The sequence below is a fragment of the Atta colombica genome, unplaced genomic scaffold, assembly GCF_001594045.1.
Source record: "Atta colombica isolate Treedump-2 unplaced genomic scaffold, Acol1.0 scaffold187, whole genome shotgun sequence".
NCBI lineage: Eukaryota > Metazoa > Arthropoda > Insecta > Hymenoptera > Formicidae > Atta > Atta colombica.
Window position 1 is genome coordinate 289224 of NW_017259279.1, and position 18005 is coordinate 307228.

At 30.1% G+C, this 18005-nt stretch overlaps 1 protein-coding gene across 1 annotated transcript; it reads right to left on the reverse strand.

Annotated features, from left to right (window-relative positions):
• Nucleotides 1–8941: 8941 nt before the first annotated feature.
• Nucleotides 8942–16865, reverse strand: LOC108686517 (ATP-dependent DNA helicase Q4). The gene is made up of 7 exons (XM_018191867.1): nt 16653–16865; nt 10998–14123; nt 10541–10828; nt 10106–10441; nt 9801–9954; nt 9386–9708; nt 8942–9287 (listed from the first exon to the last, which is right to left on the reverse strand). Exons 1-7 carry the CDS (start codon nt 16761–16763, stop codon nt 9057–9059), a joined length of 4569 nt encoding a protein of 1522 aa, XP_018047356.1. The 5' UTR covers nt 16764–16865; the 3' UTR covers nt 8942–9056.
• Between the last annotated feature and the right edge of the window lie 1140 nt (nt 16866–18005).

The following is an 18005-nucleotide window of genomic DNA, read 5'->3' on the forward strand; positions in this document are numbered from 1 at the left end:
GTTATAACCTCGATTTAATCATATTTAATTAATTAAAACAATTAATTATTATTATATTATTATTAATTATATTTAATTATTTTTATATTATTAATTACATTTAATTATTTTTAATAAGCGATTATATTACCTAGATGCTATTCTACATTCATATTAGGTCCTTTTTTTTCCCCGTGCAAATAAAGGCTATCCACTTGATGCTACAAATGTTTCGAAGCATTTTTTGATTGGTCAATTAGTAAATTCTTTCTTCTGATTGGTCAATTAAACGTTTCGAAGCATTTGTAGCGTCAAGTGGACCGCATTCAAAGTGGATGCTTATGCCAACCCATCTCTGAATCGTAATCACCATGAGCATATGCAAATTAAAAAATCCATGACGTCACTTTGCTCATGCAAAATGTTCAGGGAGTGAATCGGATCGCGACAGGTATTTTTATTCAAAATTTAAGATGAGTTTAGAAAATCTTTTAATGCAATTTTAAAGAAAATTATTTAAACCAATATTCGACAATTTTTAATAATTAATACTTGTTGATTATTGAAAATTTCAAAATGGTAGAAGATTTTTCGACTCAGTCGAGTCGCTCTATCAGCGCACGAAATATTTGGCGATCATTCTGGGATACCTTGTATGTGTAAATGAGTTTGCAATAGGCGATAAATTTATTATCTTAGAAAAATCCTATATTTAAATTCTTCATATCATGAAAAAAAGTAAAATATTAAAAATAAAAAATCCATTTTATAGAGCATGATCAATATATTCATGATTTCTGATCAATTTTTTTTTTTACAAAAAGTAAATATTGCAAAAAGTCATTTTTTCATATTAAATTTCAATTTCGGGAATCTAAGATTGGAGATTTGGCTTGCAGCATCCAATCTTCTGTTAGTTGACTCCACCTCTGTCATCAGAATCATCTATGAAATGCTATTAAAGATTATCTATCTTGGATAAATTTTCGTCATTCACTAAAAAGGTTCCAAAGGCCCGGAGGTAATTGAAAAGCGTTGACATTACGAGAACTGATATAAATTTGTGATTATTAACATAAATATTTAACTAATATGTTGTGTTAAATTCATGATTTTTTATTATTATATAAATGCTTCATATTCAATAAGTATGCATATACTTATAATGTTATAATTTATAATCTCGTATACAGGATAAGGCAAAAGTATCGGAACCCCTAATAAATATCCTAGAAAATATAAATTTTACAGAAGTGTTTCAGGTAAAAGTTGTAGAATTTAAAGATTTTTTTTACTGATCTTATCAGTTTGACTTTAAATGGCATCGCCAAGATCAAGATCAAACTGATAAGATCAATAAAAAGATCTTTTTAAATCTTACAACTTTCATCTGAAACACATATTTTCCGAGATACTCAGGGTTTCGATACTTTTGCCTCATCATGTATATTGCTGCAAAATTACAATTTTTTCACTACAGTTATTATCTTCATTAATAATCAAACTTAGATAACATTAAAATTGCATAAAAGTTTTAAGTAAAAATCGAGTATTATTGAGTTCTAAGGTTAGAATCCTACGAGATGTATATATCGTGTAACCGCGTAATCAATCAGAAGAAGATCCATTGTTTAATAGTTTCATGTTTTTATAATTTACTAATTATTAATTGGTTATGCGTTTACGCAATACGCGGCAAATATGCCTCATGGGATTCCACTCTGAATATACATATAAAATATGTCTATGAAACATCAGGATACTAATAAATCATAAAATTAGTATTATCAATTTGTTCTTATTATAAACTTTCAAACCATAATATGAAAAAGAATTTACTATATTGTTAAGCTATCAAAGAAATGCATATTCAGAAAAATAAGAAAATAAATGTTTTTTAATGGCCTTAAAAAATTACTATTAAATTACTTTGATTAAAAAATTCACATTTCATTACTATTCTAATGTCTGAAAAATTATTTTTTATTGCATTATTTTATATAAAGAAGCAGTCATTTCATTTTTTTGGAACAACTGAATGACAGCAATGACTATTTTAAATCTGGAATTTAGATTTATCATATTTATAATTCCACATATATTTAACTTTTATAGATTTCTTTTCACAAATTCTTACTCTGGAATGTACATACATTCATTTTAATTAGTTATCTGCGCACAAGATTCGTTATTAGAAATGAGCAAAAGATTAAAGTAAAATGTAAACGAAAAAATCGTGATAGATGGAGTTCTACTGTATGTATTAAGGAATGTTAACGCATCCTAGCAAGTATTACTGGCAAAAAATATGTATATACAAAGTTCAAACATTTTTAAAATTCGACTGCCAAAAATCCTTGGTACTGGTTAGATCAGTATTACACACACACACACACACACACACACACACACACACACACACACACACACACACACATCACATCACATCACATACGCGCGCGCGCACGCACACACATTATGTATATTATTTGAAAAATAATCGATGATAAATCATACAATCAATGATTAATAGAATTAGTAAATAAAAATTCACAGCTCACTATAATGCTCCAGTATCTAACAAAATTTTATCAAGAAATATGAATATTGCATTTTTTCAATTATCGACAGTTTTTGCGATCCATTTCTATAACATTAAATTCGCATAACGATCGAATTTAATTTCGACATTCGGTATTTGCGAAATAAAAGATATATAAAAATTTTAGCGTATCAGACGACGCACACAAAAATCGGAGTTTTGTACATTTTGACAAAGTCTTTTTATATCGTAACATGCGCAAACATATTTGTATTTGAGATACTTTTACATTAGTTTATAATTTTGCTGTGAGAAACAGCCCTTCCTCTCGTTGACGAGAGCAACGAAAGATTTTGTCACAAAGACGATTTGACAATATTCGTTTACAACATTCTTTTTTATTATTGTTAGCCTATTTTTATGATTAAGTAGCAGTCAAATTCGATAATTATTCAGAATTTAATCAGTCAGGTATTCTTTCAATTTCATTTGCGCGCACAAATGAATATAATTATAGAACTAGTTCAAGTTGATATATAAGAATATAAATACTTTGCGTATTATCACTTTAAGACTGTCATTTGTTTTTTTTTAATCATTTATACTCTTATTGGAGAATCGGAAATGTTAATCTGACAGCATGGCCTATATTTACAGTCATAAAAATAAGATTAGAAAAGATTTTTGTCTAATCTTTGATCTAAAAAAAGAAGCATAAAAATACAATGAAAAAATCCAATTATTTAAAACAAGAAAAAATTTGATATTAACATTTCTTACAAAATATATTTGAACAATCTTATATATGCAGACTGATCGATCTTTAAGAAGCTGCACACCATCAGGAATATGGAACAGAGAACAATAAGAATTTCAAATTGTATTCCATCTGAAACTGTATTCCACAGTACGTAGTTTCTGATAGGTTGAAATCTTTATTCTCTGTTTCCTGTATCTTTGATAGTGCGCAGCTCCTAAAACAAGATTAATAAAAAGGAGATTTTTTTCTTTTCTCTTTTATGAACTTTTTATTTGAACTTATAAAAGTAAAACATCAAGCCCAGAAGTCAATCACAATTAATTTTTCTTACCTAACTTCATTCATTTTCTTATCTTTTTTTATGAATATGTACGTACGGGAACACAAATGCCTTTTAACATGCTTTTTCATGCCTTCTTATGTCTCCGATACGCGTGCAACTTTGGATATCAAGACATTTATGTTCCCATGCATATAATTGTTGACTTCCTTCCTTTAATTTAATGTATGTTTAAATATATGATGACATACGTATATGCTATATACATCATACAACGCCTATTATTGTTATTATTAAGAAATGTCATGATTACAATAATCATATGTGTATTTGTTGCGCATGGAAGATTGTCATTAATTGCAAATATTGCTTCATTGAAGAAACACTTTTTATTACCGTTACCATTTCTTTATATAAATATTCATGTTTTTTTATTAACAATTGTGTTTATTGTATTTCTTCTTGTCAATCCTTGACGGAATTTAAATTAAAACTGCATAACACCGACCTATTTCATTGATTTTGACATATACGGTCAAGGTTATGACTCTGAGTGAAGGTTCAAAAATTTTAGCTGTCACGCGTTTTTGTTAAAAAGTTATTAACAAAAGAATTTAAAGATGTGTTTAATCCGCTTACCCCGTTTTGCGTGGAAAGTTTTAAATCCATGTAAAATTTCGTTTTGTGTTGTAAAATATATACAATGGCATATATACAATAAATTAGCAATGCCCATTGGGGTCCGAGCATGTCGCATTTGGTTCGACTTGGCTTGGCAAGCGAGACAGCGAGAGAGCCTGTTCTCGCTCTGATCAGTCTGATCGCTATATTGAAACAAAAAAGATATAAGTAAAATATGTTTTTATTATGATTTGTTATATATTTATTATTATTATAAGTCAATATTCATAATCCGATCTTATATATTTAACGTCATCTTACATATATCTTAAAATATAATGAAAGGTCGAGCATCTATGTGAGATAAACTTTACGTTATTTAAATATAAGATCAGTCTATGAATATCGATTATAATTTTATAAAAATTCTCTCTCTTGTTAATGAAATAGCGCTCGTGACTCACAAAAATGATCCATCTCCAATTTCTAAATTTTGTTAAATTTTGAATATGTATAATACACCCCTTTTATCAATTAACAGTAAAAATCGTGTCACTGGATAATAGTTCACGAGATATTAATTAAAATTTTTGTGTAGGTTATATACCGTATGTGTAACGTGAAACGTAACTAATCGGTGTAGCTGAGCAAGTAAAGCGCGCGGATAATACGCTGGACATCCCGCGATCTTACTCTTTTTCTTTTATTTTCATAATATATTTTTCTGAAAAAAGTAATCGAATTAATTACCAGTGATCGAGTAGGACAAATAATACATTTTTATATATTATTGCTATTATTCATGTACTCTTAACCAACGATTGTAGGAAAAATAATGATTCGACAGTTGCAAAGTTAAAAAGTAACGCATTACTTATAATGTAGTTACTTTTTTTGGTAACAATCATTACTTTTTTTCTATCTGTAATGGTAACGATATCGATTCAATCGTTACTTTAATTGTTACTTCAGTTTTTATTGAATGTTTCAGATTGAATATTTTGACATTGCTACTGCTGAAAGATGTTTTACTTTAGTGTCCTTATAGAAGTGTACTTCTAATTACCCAAGTGTATCGTTGTTATAACAAATGAGCGAAATACTTAAATTTTTTTTAATGCTTGTGATTTTTTCCAAGTATGGAAATATGTATATATAATTTAACATTGTTTAATAAAAGGTTATATGCAATAAATATAACTATAAAATGTTTATTTTCTCATTTTTATTTCTTAAAAAATTTCTCTCTCTCTCTCTCTTTCTCTCTCTCTCTCTCAATTAATAAAAGCAGCGATGTAAGCCATGTGCTGTACAAGGGAATTCGGCGTGAAACTTATTTAAATATCCCAAGATATGATAACAAAAAAATCACATTAATGAATTTGGCTGAATTTGTTTTAAAAAAAGATTTAATTTTTAATGAATTAAAAAAAAATGGATGGAATTGTATTTAATATTAAGAATTGCGCTAATTGATAACCAGCGTTGACTCCTATAGCCTGTACTTTATGTTATTATCATTATTTCTAAATTATTCAATTGAAGGAATCTATGAAAAACTTATTAGTTTGTAATTTCTCATTAAAAAAAATGGTTTAATAGAAAAAATCAAAAACACGAGCAATATAATAAATCTTGAATTTAAACTATTTTATTTATTTGATTCAAAAGAATCACATTAATGAATTATTTGGCTGAATTTATTTTGGGAAGATTAATTTTAATGAATGAATTATAGAATTTTCAATCTCGAATCTCTCGTATTCCATACGACTGTTCTAAGCCTTTAAACTACCAAAGCAATTAAATAACTATTACTACATTGATTGGAAGAAAAAGTGTGGGATTTAACTTGGTTTTTAATATCAAATTTTTCATACAAATGAGTTTTGCGTAATAAGAAGTAGAATAATTACAATGTGTGAAAACATATTTCCATATATTGTTTTATTTAACAAGCCATTCACTAACTTTCTCTCTTATTTGTTTTTATCTCTATTCCACTTTTTCAATGTTAAACTATCGTGCCACTTGTCTTGCACTTTTACGCACAGAAAGAATACATGTTCGTAAATAGTCACATCTGCGTAAACTCGATTGCACTGATAGCTCCAGTTAATTAACTATCATGAAAGTTTTGTACCATTTCCTTCTTTCCTAATTTATTATAATTATATATTAATATTAAGTCCTAATTTATTATAATTATATATTAACATATAATACAAACAAAAAAAAATACAAGTATTCATCTTAGCCAACTATTTAATCATAATTGATCTCACTTTACTATTGATTTCTGACATGCCTAGTGTACAAATAATTTTTTTCCAATCCTATTAGAAATTTGTAATATTGTTTTTTGAAAATATAAGTCTATATTAGTGCAATTGACATTTAAATAATAATATAAATTTTTAATCGAATTATATAAAATAGTCACAAATTTTCACATGTACTAAATGATAAAAATAGAATGTTTACAGCGCACGAAGGAACGATAAAGAATGCTTACAGCGCGTGAGTACTCCAACTGAACGCATAATTTATCTAAAAATTCAAAACGATTTTTACATTGGAGAAGATAATTAGCTGTTATTATAACTATGTCGATTATAATGACTCCTGGATCTATAGATATTTCAATCCTTTGGTCTTTCATGAATTTATGGTTATAGATGTAATCACTTTTAATATTTACCACTTTTGTATGCGTGTATAAACGAATGTTTTATAAGAATTTTACAAACATTTAAAAATCACAGATTACTTATAAATGCAGTTGTAGGCTATTAAAAGGTTCAAGAGGATTAAACAGAAATTTAATGTAACAGATTAATCGAATTCTCGTAGATTTTTGTAAAGTTCCTTGAATTATATTCATTTTTGGAAACACTGCATGTGTTAATCCATTAACCTTCAAAATCTTTTTTTCAACTAAAAATTTTATGATTAATATATAATTTGACCCACAAAATGATATAATAAAAACAAAAGAAAAAAGTTGTGAAATCAGGAATGTTTATTAATACAAATACTGTTAAGTGTTAACGGATTGATCTTATGATTTATATAAGATCTATAATAAAAAAATTTAGAAACTATCTTGGAAATAATCGACTATGGCTATTGTTCGCTAGTATCTTCATACGTATCTAAATACACGTATAGAGATATATTTTGTGTATCTACCTATATATCTGAAATACATTTAAATTCGAATATTTGTATTAATTTGTAGTTATAGATACAAAAAATACATCATTTTTAAACTGATTTTCAGATACATTTTCAAATGCATTTCCTCGACAAAGACACAATTCCATCACACGTGTGATAACGTCATTCCTGATTAAAGAGATCTTAAAGCTGTCTGTATTATTGATTCATAATTTTTGTACAACAATTATTTTTTTCTTCTTTTACAGATTCGAAAATCCTTTTCCAGAAATAAAGTATACACATTAATACATATCTGTGAGGTGTTTATGCCAAGAACGACAAAAAAATCCGAAATTGAAATCTTAAGAAAAATTATTTGTTGTGTGCTTTAATCATGGAAAAGGATTTTCGAATTTACAAAAGAGAAAAAAGTAATTGTTATACAAAAATTATGATTTAGTTAGTAATACAGACTAGGTTTTAGGATCCTCTTAGGTTTCTTTTAGAATTAGTCGTTAATCGTGCATGAATTGTATACATACATGTAGAAAGGTGATCTCTTCTCATTGTAAGTAAAATAATCCTTTTTGCCAGTCCATTTTGCAATTCTTTTTGTATTTTTTTTTTTTAATTATGAGCAGAATGCTTAAAATCGAATCATAACTTCATATCTGTAAGAGTTCCTTAAGAAATATTTTCAAGAAATATTTTCATAAAGAAACACTTTCAGATATATCTTAAAGTTATATTATGTCTCGATTTTACCTTTATTTAATAATCTCTGCTCACGAACATTGTTGAGAAATTTTTTATTGTTGAGAGAATTATCAAACATTCTGTATAATATATAAAAATTTGATTTTTTTACTTATTTAAGATTTGATTTTTTTTTTTTATGTAAGAACTGACCTGACATCATATAACAGTAGAAAGAAAATAGGAGTCTAAGGCCGGTATTCATAGTCAGTTCTTATATTCAAAACCGTCTTCAATCTTGAGATATCATGAACCAATCAGATAGTGTCTTAAAGCATTATATTTAAGACGATATTATTTTGAAATAAAAACCGACTACGAATATCAGCCTAAGACAACTGGATCAGTAATATCTTATGCAAATCAATATGGCCTCTTTTTGTCGAATGATCATTGGTCCAGCGATCTTACACTACGCTTATGCAGCTACGTCATTTTGTGATGTATGATAGCCCTTAATTTTTTAATGTATTTTATTACATAAAAGTAAGTTGCTTTTTCATTAAAATCCATTCACACACTATTTAAGTTTCAATATTTTAAATGTGTTATATAACTCATTATTTTAAATTTGCTACATATGGATCATCACATACAAAATGACATAAGCTGCATAATAGCCACAGCACAGACGCATAATGCATAGTGCATAAGGGAATCATCCAATCAAAATTCTTTTCTACGATAAGATAGGGAGGATAAGGAAAGATTTCGATTGGTTGATTCACTTATGCACTATGCATTATGCAGGAGCTCAAATCATTAAATTTATATTTAATTGAATATTGAAAATAAAAAAAAAATATTTTTTTTAAGGCAAACTTGATTCGTTCGTAGATTCATTTTAATACCTTATGAAAGTTTATTCTGAAGAATTAAAAGTATAAATTAAAATCGGATTAAATATAATGTATTAAATATAATGTATAATTATATCACTCAATCAATTGATTTCGTTATCGTAACGCTAGAATTTCCCTGACTGCGATTTTGTAAATTGTGTTAAAATCTGCAGCGATATGAATTCTCCAAAAACGACATCTGTGCCAAATCAATGCAGGATAATTCGGGCTTTGTATTCCAAGAAAGATACGGGCTATGGCACGACCCGTAAACTTAGTATCCCTATAACATGTTATCAAATTGCGGACATCGACTGCGATCTGCTGCTCGTTCGTCATTTTATTCTACAAAAAAGTAAAATAATGTACCTCCAATTTTAATTATTTTTATATCATAGATTCTAATAAATAAATTTCTCAGTAACGAGTCAGCAAGGACGTACCTGAAAACTGATATTGAAATCATTAAAAGGAGAGTCTGATTGGAAGTATTCTCTGATAGTATCTTTAAGCTCCTCCGATTTCTTCATAATGTTATCATCTAAGACCAAGCAATGTTTGATTGACGACACGCTGATTTTATTAAACGCGGAGGATGTGAACTCGAGTTGTTGTAAACAAAAAGATTCCTGAGATTGCGTACGTGTGATCAATGTATCGAGTGCCTCGTCTAGTTCAATGTCACTAAGATCGCCCGGTGCTTTCATTCGTAAACCAAGTTTATGATATTCTACAGATATGGCTGAACGTTTTTTCTTGCCATCAACTGTGAAACACATTCAGATACATTCATGTAAGTGAAACGTTTCAGAAAAATCAGAAATTTTCTGAAGTAAAAAAAGAATGTAAAATTCTTACCTGTCTTCCATTCTAAAGTCTTAAGATGACTCTTTACTACGCCACTATCCCATCCGATAGCTGATGCAATGTCAATTACTGAGAATTCTATAATATTTTTATGTGAAATCCCGTTTTTCATGTCCAGCGCTATTGCCATTGCGAGCGGTGGAGACTAAAATCAAAAGTTTGTAATTTTTTTATTTTTATATTCTTTTTTATGACATATAATAAAATTTTTTTGCTGTTTTTTGTATTATACCGCTCTTAGAAAAATTCTATAGAAATTAAAGAAAAATAAAATTATTAATATTGGAAGGTCTTACAGATTGTGCGGCTTGTTTAAGGGCGTGTGGTCCTTCGTAACTTGAAACCCGTGCTTGAACGTACACGGACGGTAGCACAGTAATGAATCTTTTTGGGTGTAGCTCGAGATAGCACAATAATGTCAAAATCATTTCCTGTGTGATGTCAAGGATTCGAACGGTTTCATCAATTGGAAGAGCGACTTCGTGACCGGGACATCTTTGACCTGAATTTTTCTCATTGATCTTCATACAAGAACATGGAATGAAAATCCTCTGAAGTAGATGTCTAATCGTATGTCTGTCTACACCATTCGCATGTATGTGTCTGCGCAATTCCCATTTATCACTGTCTTCCTATTTACGAATAATAATTGATTTAATTAGTAAAGAGAACTCCAAGATAAATAAGAGTTTTTTGTAGAGCAATTTCAAATTTTTAATCAAATATGATACCATGGGATTTAAGAACAAATGACAATGTGCTGTAATATTATCTCTTCCGGCACGACCAACTTCTTGTACATATCCCTCAAAGGTACCGGGCATATTGTAATGAATAATGGCCCGAATGTCCGGTTTATTGATGCCCATCCCGAATGCAATAGTGGCAACCACAATTTTAATCTTCCCGTCCATAAATTTGTTTTGGACAATTTTGCGTCTATAAGGTGTTATACCAGCATGATAAACTTCAGCTATTGCAGATATCTTCGTGTTTGACTTCTCAGAATTTCGCGGATCCTATCGGTGAATGTATACATTTAATATAAATCTGTCTTATGTAAAAGATTTTATACAATTCAATTTCTCTCACACAAGTGAAGGAAAAAAGTTAATTTCTTATCTTATGTTAAAAGATACATATTTCTTATTGTTTCGTTTATAGAAAACTAAAAATTTTAATATTTACCTGCAGCGATATTCTTAACAATCCCGCGATTCTCTCACACTCCTCTCTACGAATGCAATATATTATCACAGAGTGGCATTCGCGGATCCTCTCGCTTCTTAACAATGCGATTAAAGCCTGGTCCTTGTTTTCGTCCTTGGATACTGTTAGGACGAGATTCCTAGGCAGAGGCACGTCCGAAATGACACCAGCTATTCCGTCGTGTATGTCTAGATGTTTTATTATACTTTTCACTGTCGTTTTCGTAGCAGTCGCCGTGAGTCCCAATATTGTTTTCACTTTCAACTTTTCTTTGAGTACTCGGCAAACCATCAAGTAGGAAGGTCTAAAATTGTGCGACCACTGGGAGATACAATGGGCTTCATCGATGCAGGCAAATGCGATTGGCGGTAGCTGCCCGAGCAGAGCGCCGAAACCAGTAGATTTCTCGCTGCTTACCACCGCTTCTGGTGACATCAGCAGGATATTCACTTTTCCATCCTTCACAGATTGTATCACCTGTTCTCTTATTTTCACCGTCTGATTGGTATGTAAACATGCAGCAGACAGAAATAACGGTACGCCTGTCACTTGGTCGTCCATCAAGGATACCAAAGGTGAAATTACCAGAGTAATACAAACAGAACGTCGAGCATATAAATATGCTGGTAATTGATAACATAGAGATTTCCCAGAGCCTGTCGATAGCGTTACCAGGGTAGAGTGACCAGATAGAATTCTCATTATTGCCTTTTCTTGGCCAACTCTGAAACTTTCATGACCAAACATGCGTAATGCCTCGAAAACTTCAGTGGGAGTTTCAATGAGACTGTTATCTTCGTTCACATTATATAACGGATCAATTTCTTTCATTTGAGGCGGCAATAATCTGGATATTAATTCCTGTGGCACTTTATGCCCGAAAGTTAATGTATCACTCTTTTCATCAAAATCTGGAAAGTCGTCATTAAATAATTCCGTTATATCTTCTTCGTTTTGCCAAGTCTTCGTAGCAAAATACGATGGTTGTTTGGGAAGTTGCTTATGACTGTGAGCGATCATGGCAGTCTCATTTGCCATTTTTTCAGCTTCCTCTAAAGTTGGAAAGTTCAAGGAATCATCGATTTCTTCTAAAGGTAGAAGAGCGTTGCTCTTGGAAGCTGAGCAGTTTTTAGCGAAGTGCCCAGACTCACCACATTTGAAGCATGTCATGCTATTTTTGTCGATTAAGTCGGCCGCGTTCAAATTGCTCTCACTAGACGTCAAATCTTTCTTCTTCTGTTTCCATTGATTTCTCTTATATTTAACAAAATTAAAGTTCTTTTTATTTCGCACAAATACTTTTTTCTTTAGATTTATCCTCACAAAATTATCATTCATCGTCCCAGCAGCTACTTTTTTCTTCAGCTTTTCTTTCGCAGTCAATTTTGTGCTCACTGTTGAAGATATCGAGACATCTTTTTTCATTGCATCAGTGGAAACAGTTTCAGAAAATTGCATGATGAGATTGCCAATTTCATTTAATTTAATGTTAGAGCGAGGAATCGTTTGTAACATTTCTACATTATATGTCGGAATCTTTTTCATTTCTAAATCTGAATTTTGTTCTTCGTTATCCTTCTCTAAATTTGATTCTCTTCTGGAAGATTTCCTTTTTACATTGAATTTTTTTTTATTATCGGTCGTCTTCTCTTTGCTTCGTTGAGATTTCTTATTCGTCTTTGTCCTTGTCTTAGATTCTTTATTATTTTGTTCTATATAACTGGGGTCGAAATTGTTAGATACTTGTTTGACTCTTGCACGTTTCACAGGTTTTGCGTCAGACGTTGAAAAATCTTTCTGATTCTTAAGATTGGTTGATTTTGAAATAACATCAATCATTCTGAATACTTTTTTAGTTTGATCATTTTCAGTCGGGCAGACATTTTCAGATGTCATTTTGTCCTTAATAATAACATTTGATTCAATGTTAGAACTTAAAGTAACAGCATCTTTTTTAATTTTATTTGATTCGTTTGTTATATTTGTGCTTGTATTAATATTATTAGTCAAGTTAAATGCATTAGCATTGTCAATTTCATTTTTATTATGCTCATCTCTACACAATAAATTAAAACTCCTATCGACATAGGAAGTCAACTTGGATGTATCGCTATCGATTATATGAAATCTAGCGATCGTAGAATCGGAATCAATATGAATACGTCGTCGTTTTATAGGATAATCATTTTGATCACTCAATCGTTTCTTGAAGTTTCTAATGCGTTTATTGCCGTGTTCTTCCTCAGATTCACTATTACATATAAAATCTTCTTCATCCGAGACTTGAAACGACGAAAAATGCACAGTGGGCGCCAGATCGTTCGGAGAATAAATGCTGGATTCCATGGAATCTATTCCAGAATCACTAGTGCCCGACAATCTTTCAGGATTAATCGTTGTCACTTCCAAATTATTGTCTCTCGTGCATCGATGCAACCAGCCTGGATTCAAATTGCGGCTTATGCCAGTCGCATGGCCGTCGGCCAATTGTTGGACAACATTAATGGAGTGTTGTAAAACAGGTTTACTTTTCTCAAATGTTATTTTCGTCAATTCGCCGAATATAGGCTTTGCCTCATCAACAGCTGTATCTTTATCTGTATCCAACCGATTCACACTCGAGATATTTAGAATATTTTCAGATTTATTCCTTATTTTTACCAATGATAGCGATTTTCTCGGGTTTCGTTTAGTAAATGTTGACCTCTCAAACTTGTTTTTAGACAATTGAAAGGAAGAAGATCTACCAATCAATAAAGCTTGCTTCTTCTTCGGTATTTGTTCCTTGTTTTTGCTAAGATGGTTGCCCCAGGCTCCTTCAACATTCACTGAATCCAGTTGGTTGAATGTGTCCTCAATTTCCGTCAAATGTTTGCTATTGTAAGGATTTATATTCTCTGAATCTTTTGTAACTTTTTCTGGACTCAGATTCTTGTCTTGTTTTTGATTGTTTATTATCTTTCGCGGTGATTTATTTGAGATATTATCTTGCATATCGTCGCAGAAAGTAATATCTGTAAGAGTTTCCTCGAGCGCTCGTGTTTTCAATTTCCAATACATCTTATATGCTTCCTTAATAGATAAATTTGCTTCTTTTATATCATTCTATTTACAAAAAAGAATTTACAAAAAATAAGCATAATTGTTGTAATGCAATGACCAAAAAGTAAACATGATTGTAATTCAATAACAGAATGTCTCATTAAAGATGTGTGTGCGCGCGCGCGCGCATGTGTGTGTGTGTACGCGCGCGCGGTACGCATGTGTTTGTTACAAACTATTATTTCTAAAACTAAGTGAAGTATAATATATTTTTGTTTTCTATCATCATTGATATTGAAAATAATATTATATTATGACATTGATTTTTTTCTAGGTGGAATAACTTCGAAGATCTCCTTCGGAGTTATTTTTATTTTCTTAATTTTATATATATATATATATAAAATCATATAACTTTTTATATACATATAATTCCTCTAATTATCAAGAAATCAATAGTTTACGAGATAATACTTTTAAGACTTTCAAGGAAATTTTCTATACAACTTTCTATACAGCGTTGTTTGGTCAACTTCACCGATTAAAACTAAGACTTTTGATTACAGACTCATTGTAGAATCAGCATAATACTTTAATATATATAACTAGAGGAATCATGTAAAAAAATTATACAATTTCAAAGAAAAAACAAAGATGATTTTTAGATCTTTGAAGTTACTCCAGTTAGAAAAAATTAATATCATCATATGATATCAAATAGATAATAAAAAATGTTACTTTACTTAGTTTTAGAAATTCTAATAATTCTATATATAATTTTCTCTAAACACTGAAAGTCTACAATTCATATTGCATATATACTATATGTTATCTTCGTGTCTAAATATCTCATAAACTATTAATTTTTTTATAAAATTAATAATTTATGAGATAATCGTACTTTAAAACTTTTAGGCACAAAATAATAAGATGACTCAATTGGTGCAAAGAAAAAAACATTAGTAGTGGGTTAAAAAAAAAGTGTAGTTTGCAAAATGATTTTTTTAAATAAAAAAAAACCTAATGTGTTTTCTTTACATCACTGACTACATTTATGTGGCATCCTTAATCGTATTTAATAACATCCGTAGTTATGAAACTGGCCAATCACAATCGATCACATTCTTCCGAAGGATAGCTATGATTGGCTAATTTCGTAATTACGAATGTTATTAAACCCGATTAAGCATGTCGTGTAATAGAGGTCAATGAATTCATCTCATTCTATGCATAAAAGTATTAAGGCATTGATTAAAAAGTTTATAAAATATGTATGTCAAAATATAACAAAATAAAATGTATATCTTGTTAACTTTTATTAATAATTTTGATAATTTTATTTTAATGCTAATTCTACAAGAGATCTTCTGAGATCTTCTGAGATCTACAATGAGTATATAATCAATAGTCCTAAGGCTTATCAGTGAAGTTGATAGCCAACTTATATGACTAACGTTGTTTGATCAACTTCACTGATTAAAACTAAGACTTTTGATTACAGACTCATTGCAGAATCAGCATAATACTTTAATATGTATAATTAGAGGAATCATGTAAAAAAATTATACAATTTCAAAGAAAAAAGATGATCTTTAGATCTTTGAAGTTACTCCAGTTAGAAAAAACTAACATCATATGATATCAAATAGATAATAAAAAATGTTACTTAGTTTTAGAAATTCTAATAATTCTATATATAATTTTCTCTAAACACTGAAGGTCTACAATTCATATTGCATATACTATAGATTTTCAGTAACCACAGTGAATAACGGAATTATTAGTGCAGTTATTAGTGAATTCGATCATTTGTATTGTACTAGATAAGCACTTATTAAAAGCTGCTATACACTAGCAAAATTAAATGTAAAAGCATATAAAAATTTTAAAAGATTAAATGCCTAATAATGACACTGTCATTATTAATGACACTATTTAAAAGAATATGTATGTATTATTTCATTGTCAAAGTTAATTATATTATGTTATATTTAAATACTTTATATAAAACTGTTTTTAGTATGTAACTGATCTAATCTACTATCATGAATTCTCTCACTATAGGTTAGGTTCACATGTTCATATATGCTTCAACCATAGTTCCTAATCACTTCACATACTCCTTGAAATCAGTAAAAACTATCTGATATAGAAATATATCAGAGCATGTTGGAATACACAATGCAGATAAATCTTATAAAATAATCTGTAACACTTTTAGGCCGTGAACAGAAACTTCACTTGGATGCACCCAGGTATCATTTTATTCTTGTTTAACAATTGGTAAATAACCAAGATAAAATGATACCAGATAAAGTTTCCTTTACATAGCTCTAATAACACATTTTGTATATATGACATGCATGATAATAGACATAATAATTTTCATAATGTAATAAACATATGTAAAGATACTTGAGACATAACAGTCTCAATTCTTTCATATATAATGTTTTTAAAATGAATATGCAATTACATAATTCTAAATTTGATTTAATAGCTACTAAACATAGCTCGTGTGAATGTAACACAAATATCAGATAACTGCATTTTATATCGATCATGATACAAATATAAGCCAGGATAATATACCTTATTAGGTTTGCGTCCGAATTTTTCCATAAAATCACTCTCCCACCGTTTCACACAAAGCTTATTCTTCAAATATTTAGTTTTAAAAATAGGATCCTCCAAGAGATCCATGTTATCGAAAAAAGTCAAAAATATGAACGAAATTTATCACCCTCAAAGATCGAACACATTTATTGAAAGTTAGGATACCTATTCTAGGGTAACCTATCTATCCTATTTCTCCCGCGTAATGACCGCAACACAGGCTGTGTTCCAAAAGTCACTGCCAGCGCTGAAAATCTACAATCTATGTTACATACTATACATTTTCAGTACTAACAGTGAATTTGGAACACAGTCACAGGTCACGTTTAAGACAAATATAACTATTTTGTAGTGAATCCGTCGGCGCTCGCTGCTATTGGTGTATTCTTTTAGATCACTCAATCAACATTTTAGAAAAGAATACATCAAGTAGCGCTTACTCAATTGTTAAGCTGTCTCCTCTGAACGCAACCATAGATTCTTATATAAGGGTATATCCACAAAACTTGCATAAAGAAAATTATCCAATCGCATTTCTCTTATAAAATTACACGTAAAATGTGATTAGATAATTTTCTTTATGCATACGTTTATGCGACTATGCAAGTTTGTGTGGATATATTCTAAGTCCGGATCTGCAATAGGTGTAAGCCATAAGAAATTGACCAACTACAATCAAACGCGAAGAGAATAATTGATGGTGATGGATTCGTCTATTCCTTATGGCTTAAGGCTTGAAAATCTTGTATTATAGATCCGGAATAAGATTGTTCTACAATAGAATAAGCAGTATGTGATATAAAATTAACCAATCATAGTTGATATTCTTCTCACAATTAACTATAGGTATGGTCAATGTGATGCTGCAAACGCTTTGAAACGTTTTTTAACTGGTCAGTTTGTAAAATTCTTTCTTCTAATTGGTCCATCAAATGTTTCAAAGCATTTGTAGCGAAACTTTGACCACAGCCTATGATTAGCAAATTTCTTACGGCTTACGACTTACGACCCTATTGTAGAACAGTCATAAAGGCCGTATGCCATAATAAAAATTGACCAATCACTATTAAGTATTTCCTTCTTACAGTGGAATGAGAGAGAAATATTCGATTATGACCAGTTTTCTCCAATCTCTGCCATGCCTATGGAGCTTTGATGCCGAGATCCAATCAGAGGAGACGTGACGCAGTGTGTCACTCTCTTCCTATAAGGTTCTCTAACAGCACGGTTACTTCCAATATAAACGCTCCCTAAGTTAACTGGCATTGATGAAACAGGCCCTATGATTGGCTGCAGATGTTCAGCAGACTCAATTGTTGCAGAATGGAT

Coding starts and splice junctions, on each gene's coding strand:
- LOC108686517 (XM_018191867.1), bottom strand. CDS start 16,763: ATGGATCTCTTGGAGGATCCTATTTTTAAAACTAAATATTTGAAGAAT. Junction 10,829..10,997: donor TGTTAAGAATATCGCTGCAG/GTAAATATTAAA, acceptor ATTCACCGATAG/GATCCGCGAAATTCTGAGAA. Junction 9,955..10,105: donor TTAAACAAGCCGCACAATCT/GTAAGACCTTCC, acceptor TTTTGATTTTAG/TCTCCACCGCTCGCAATGGC.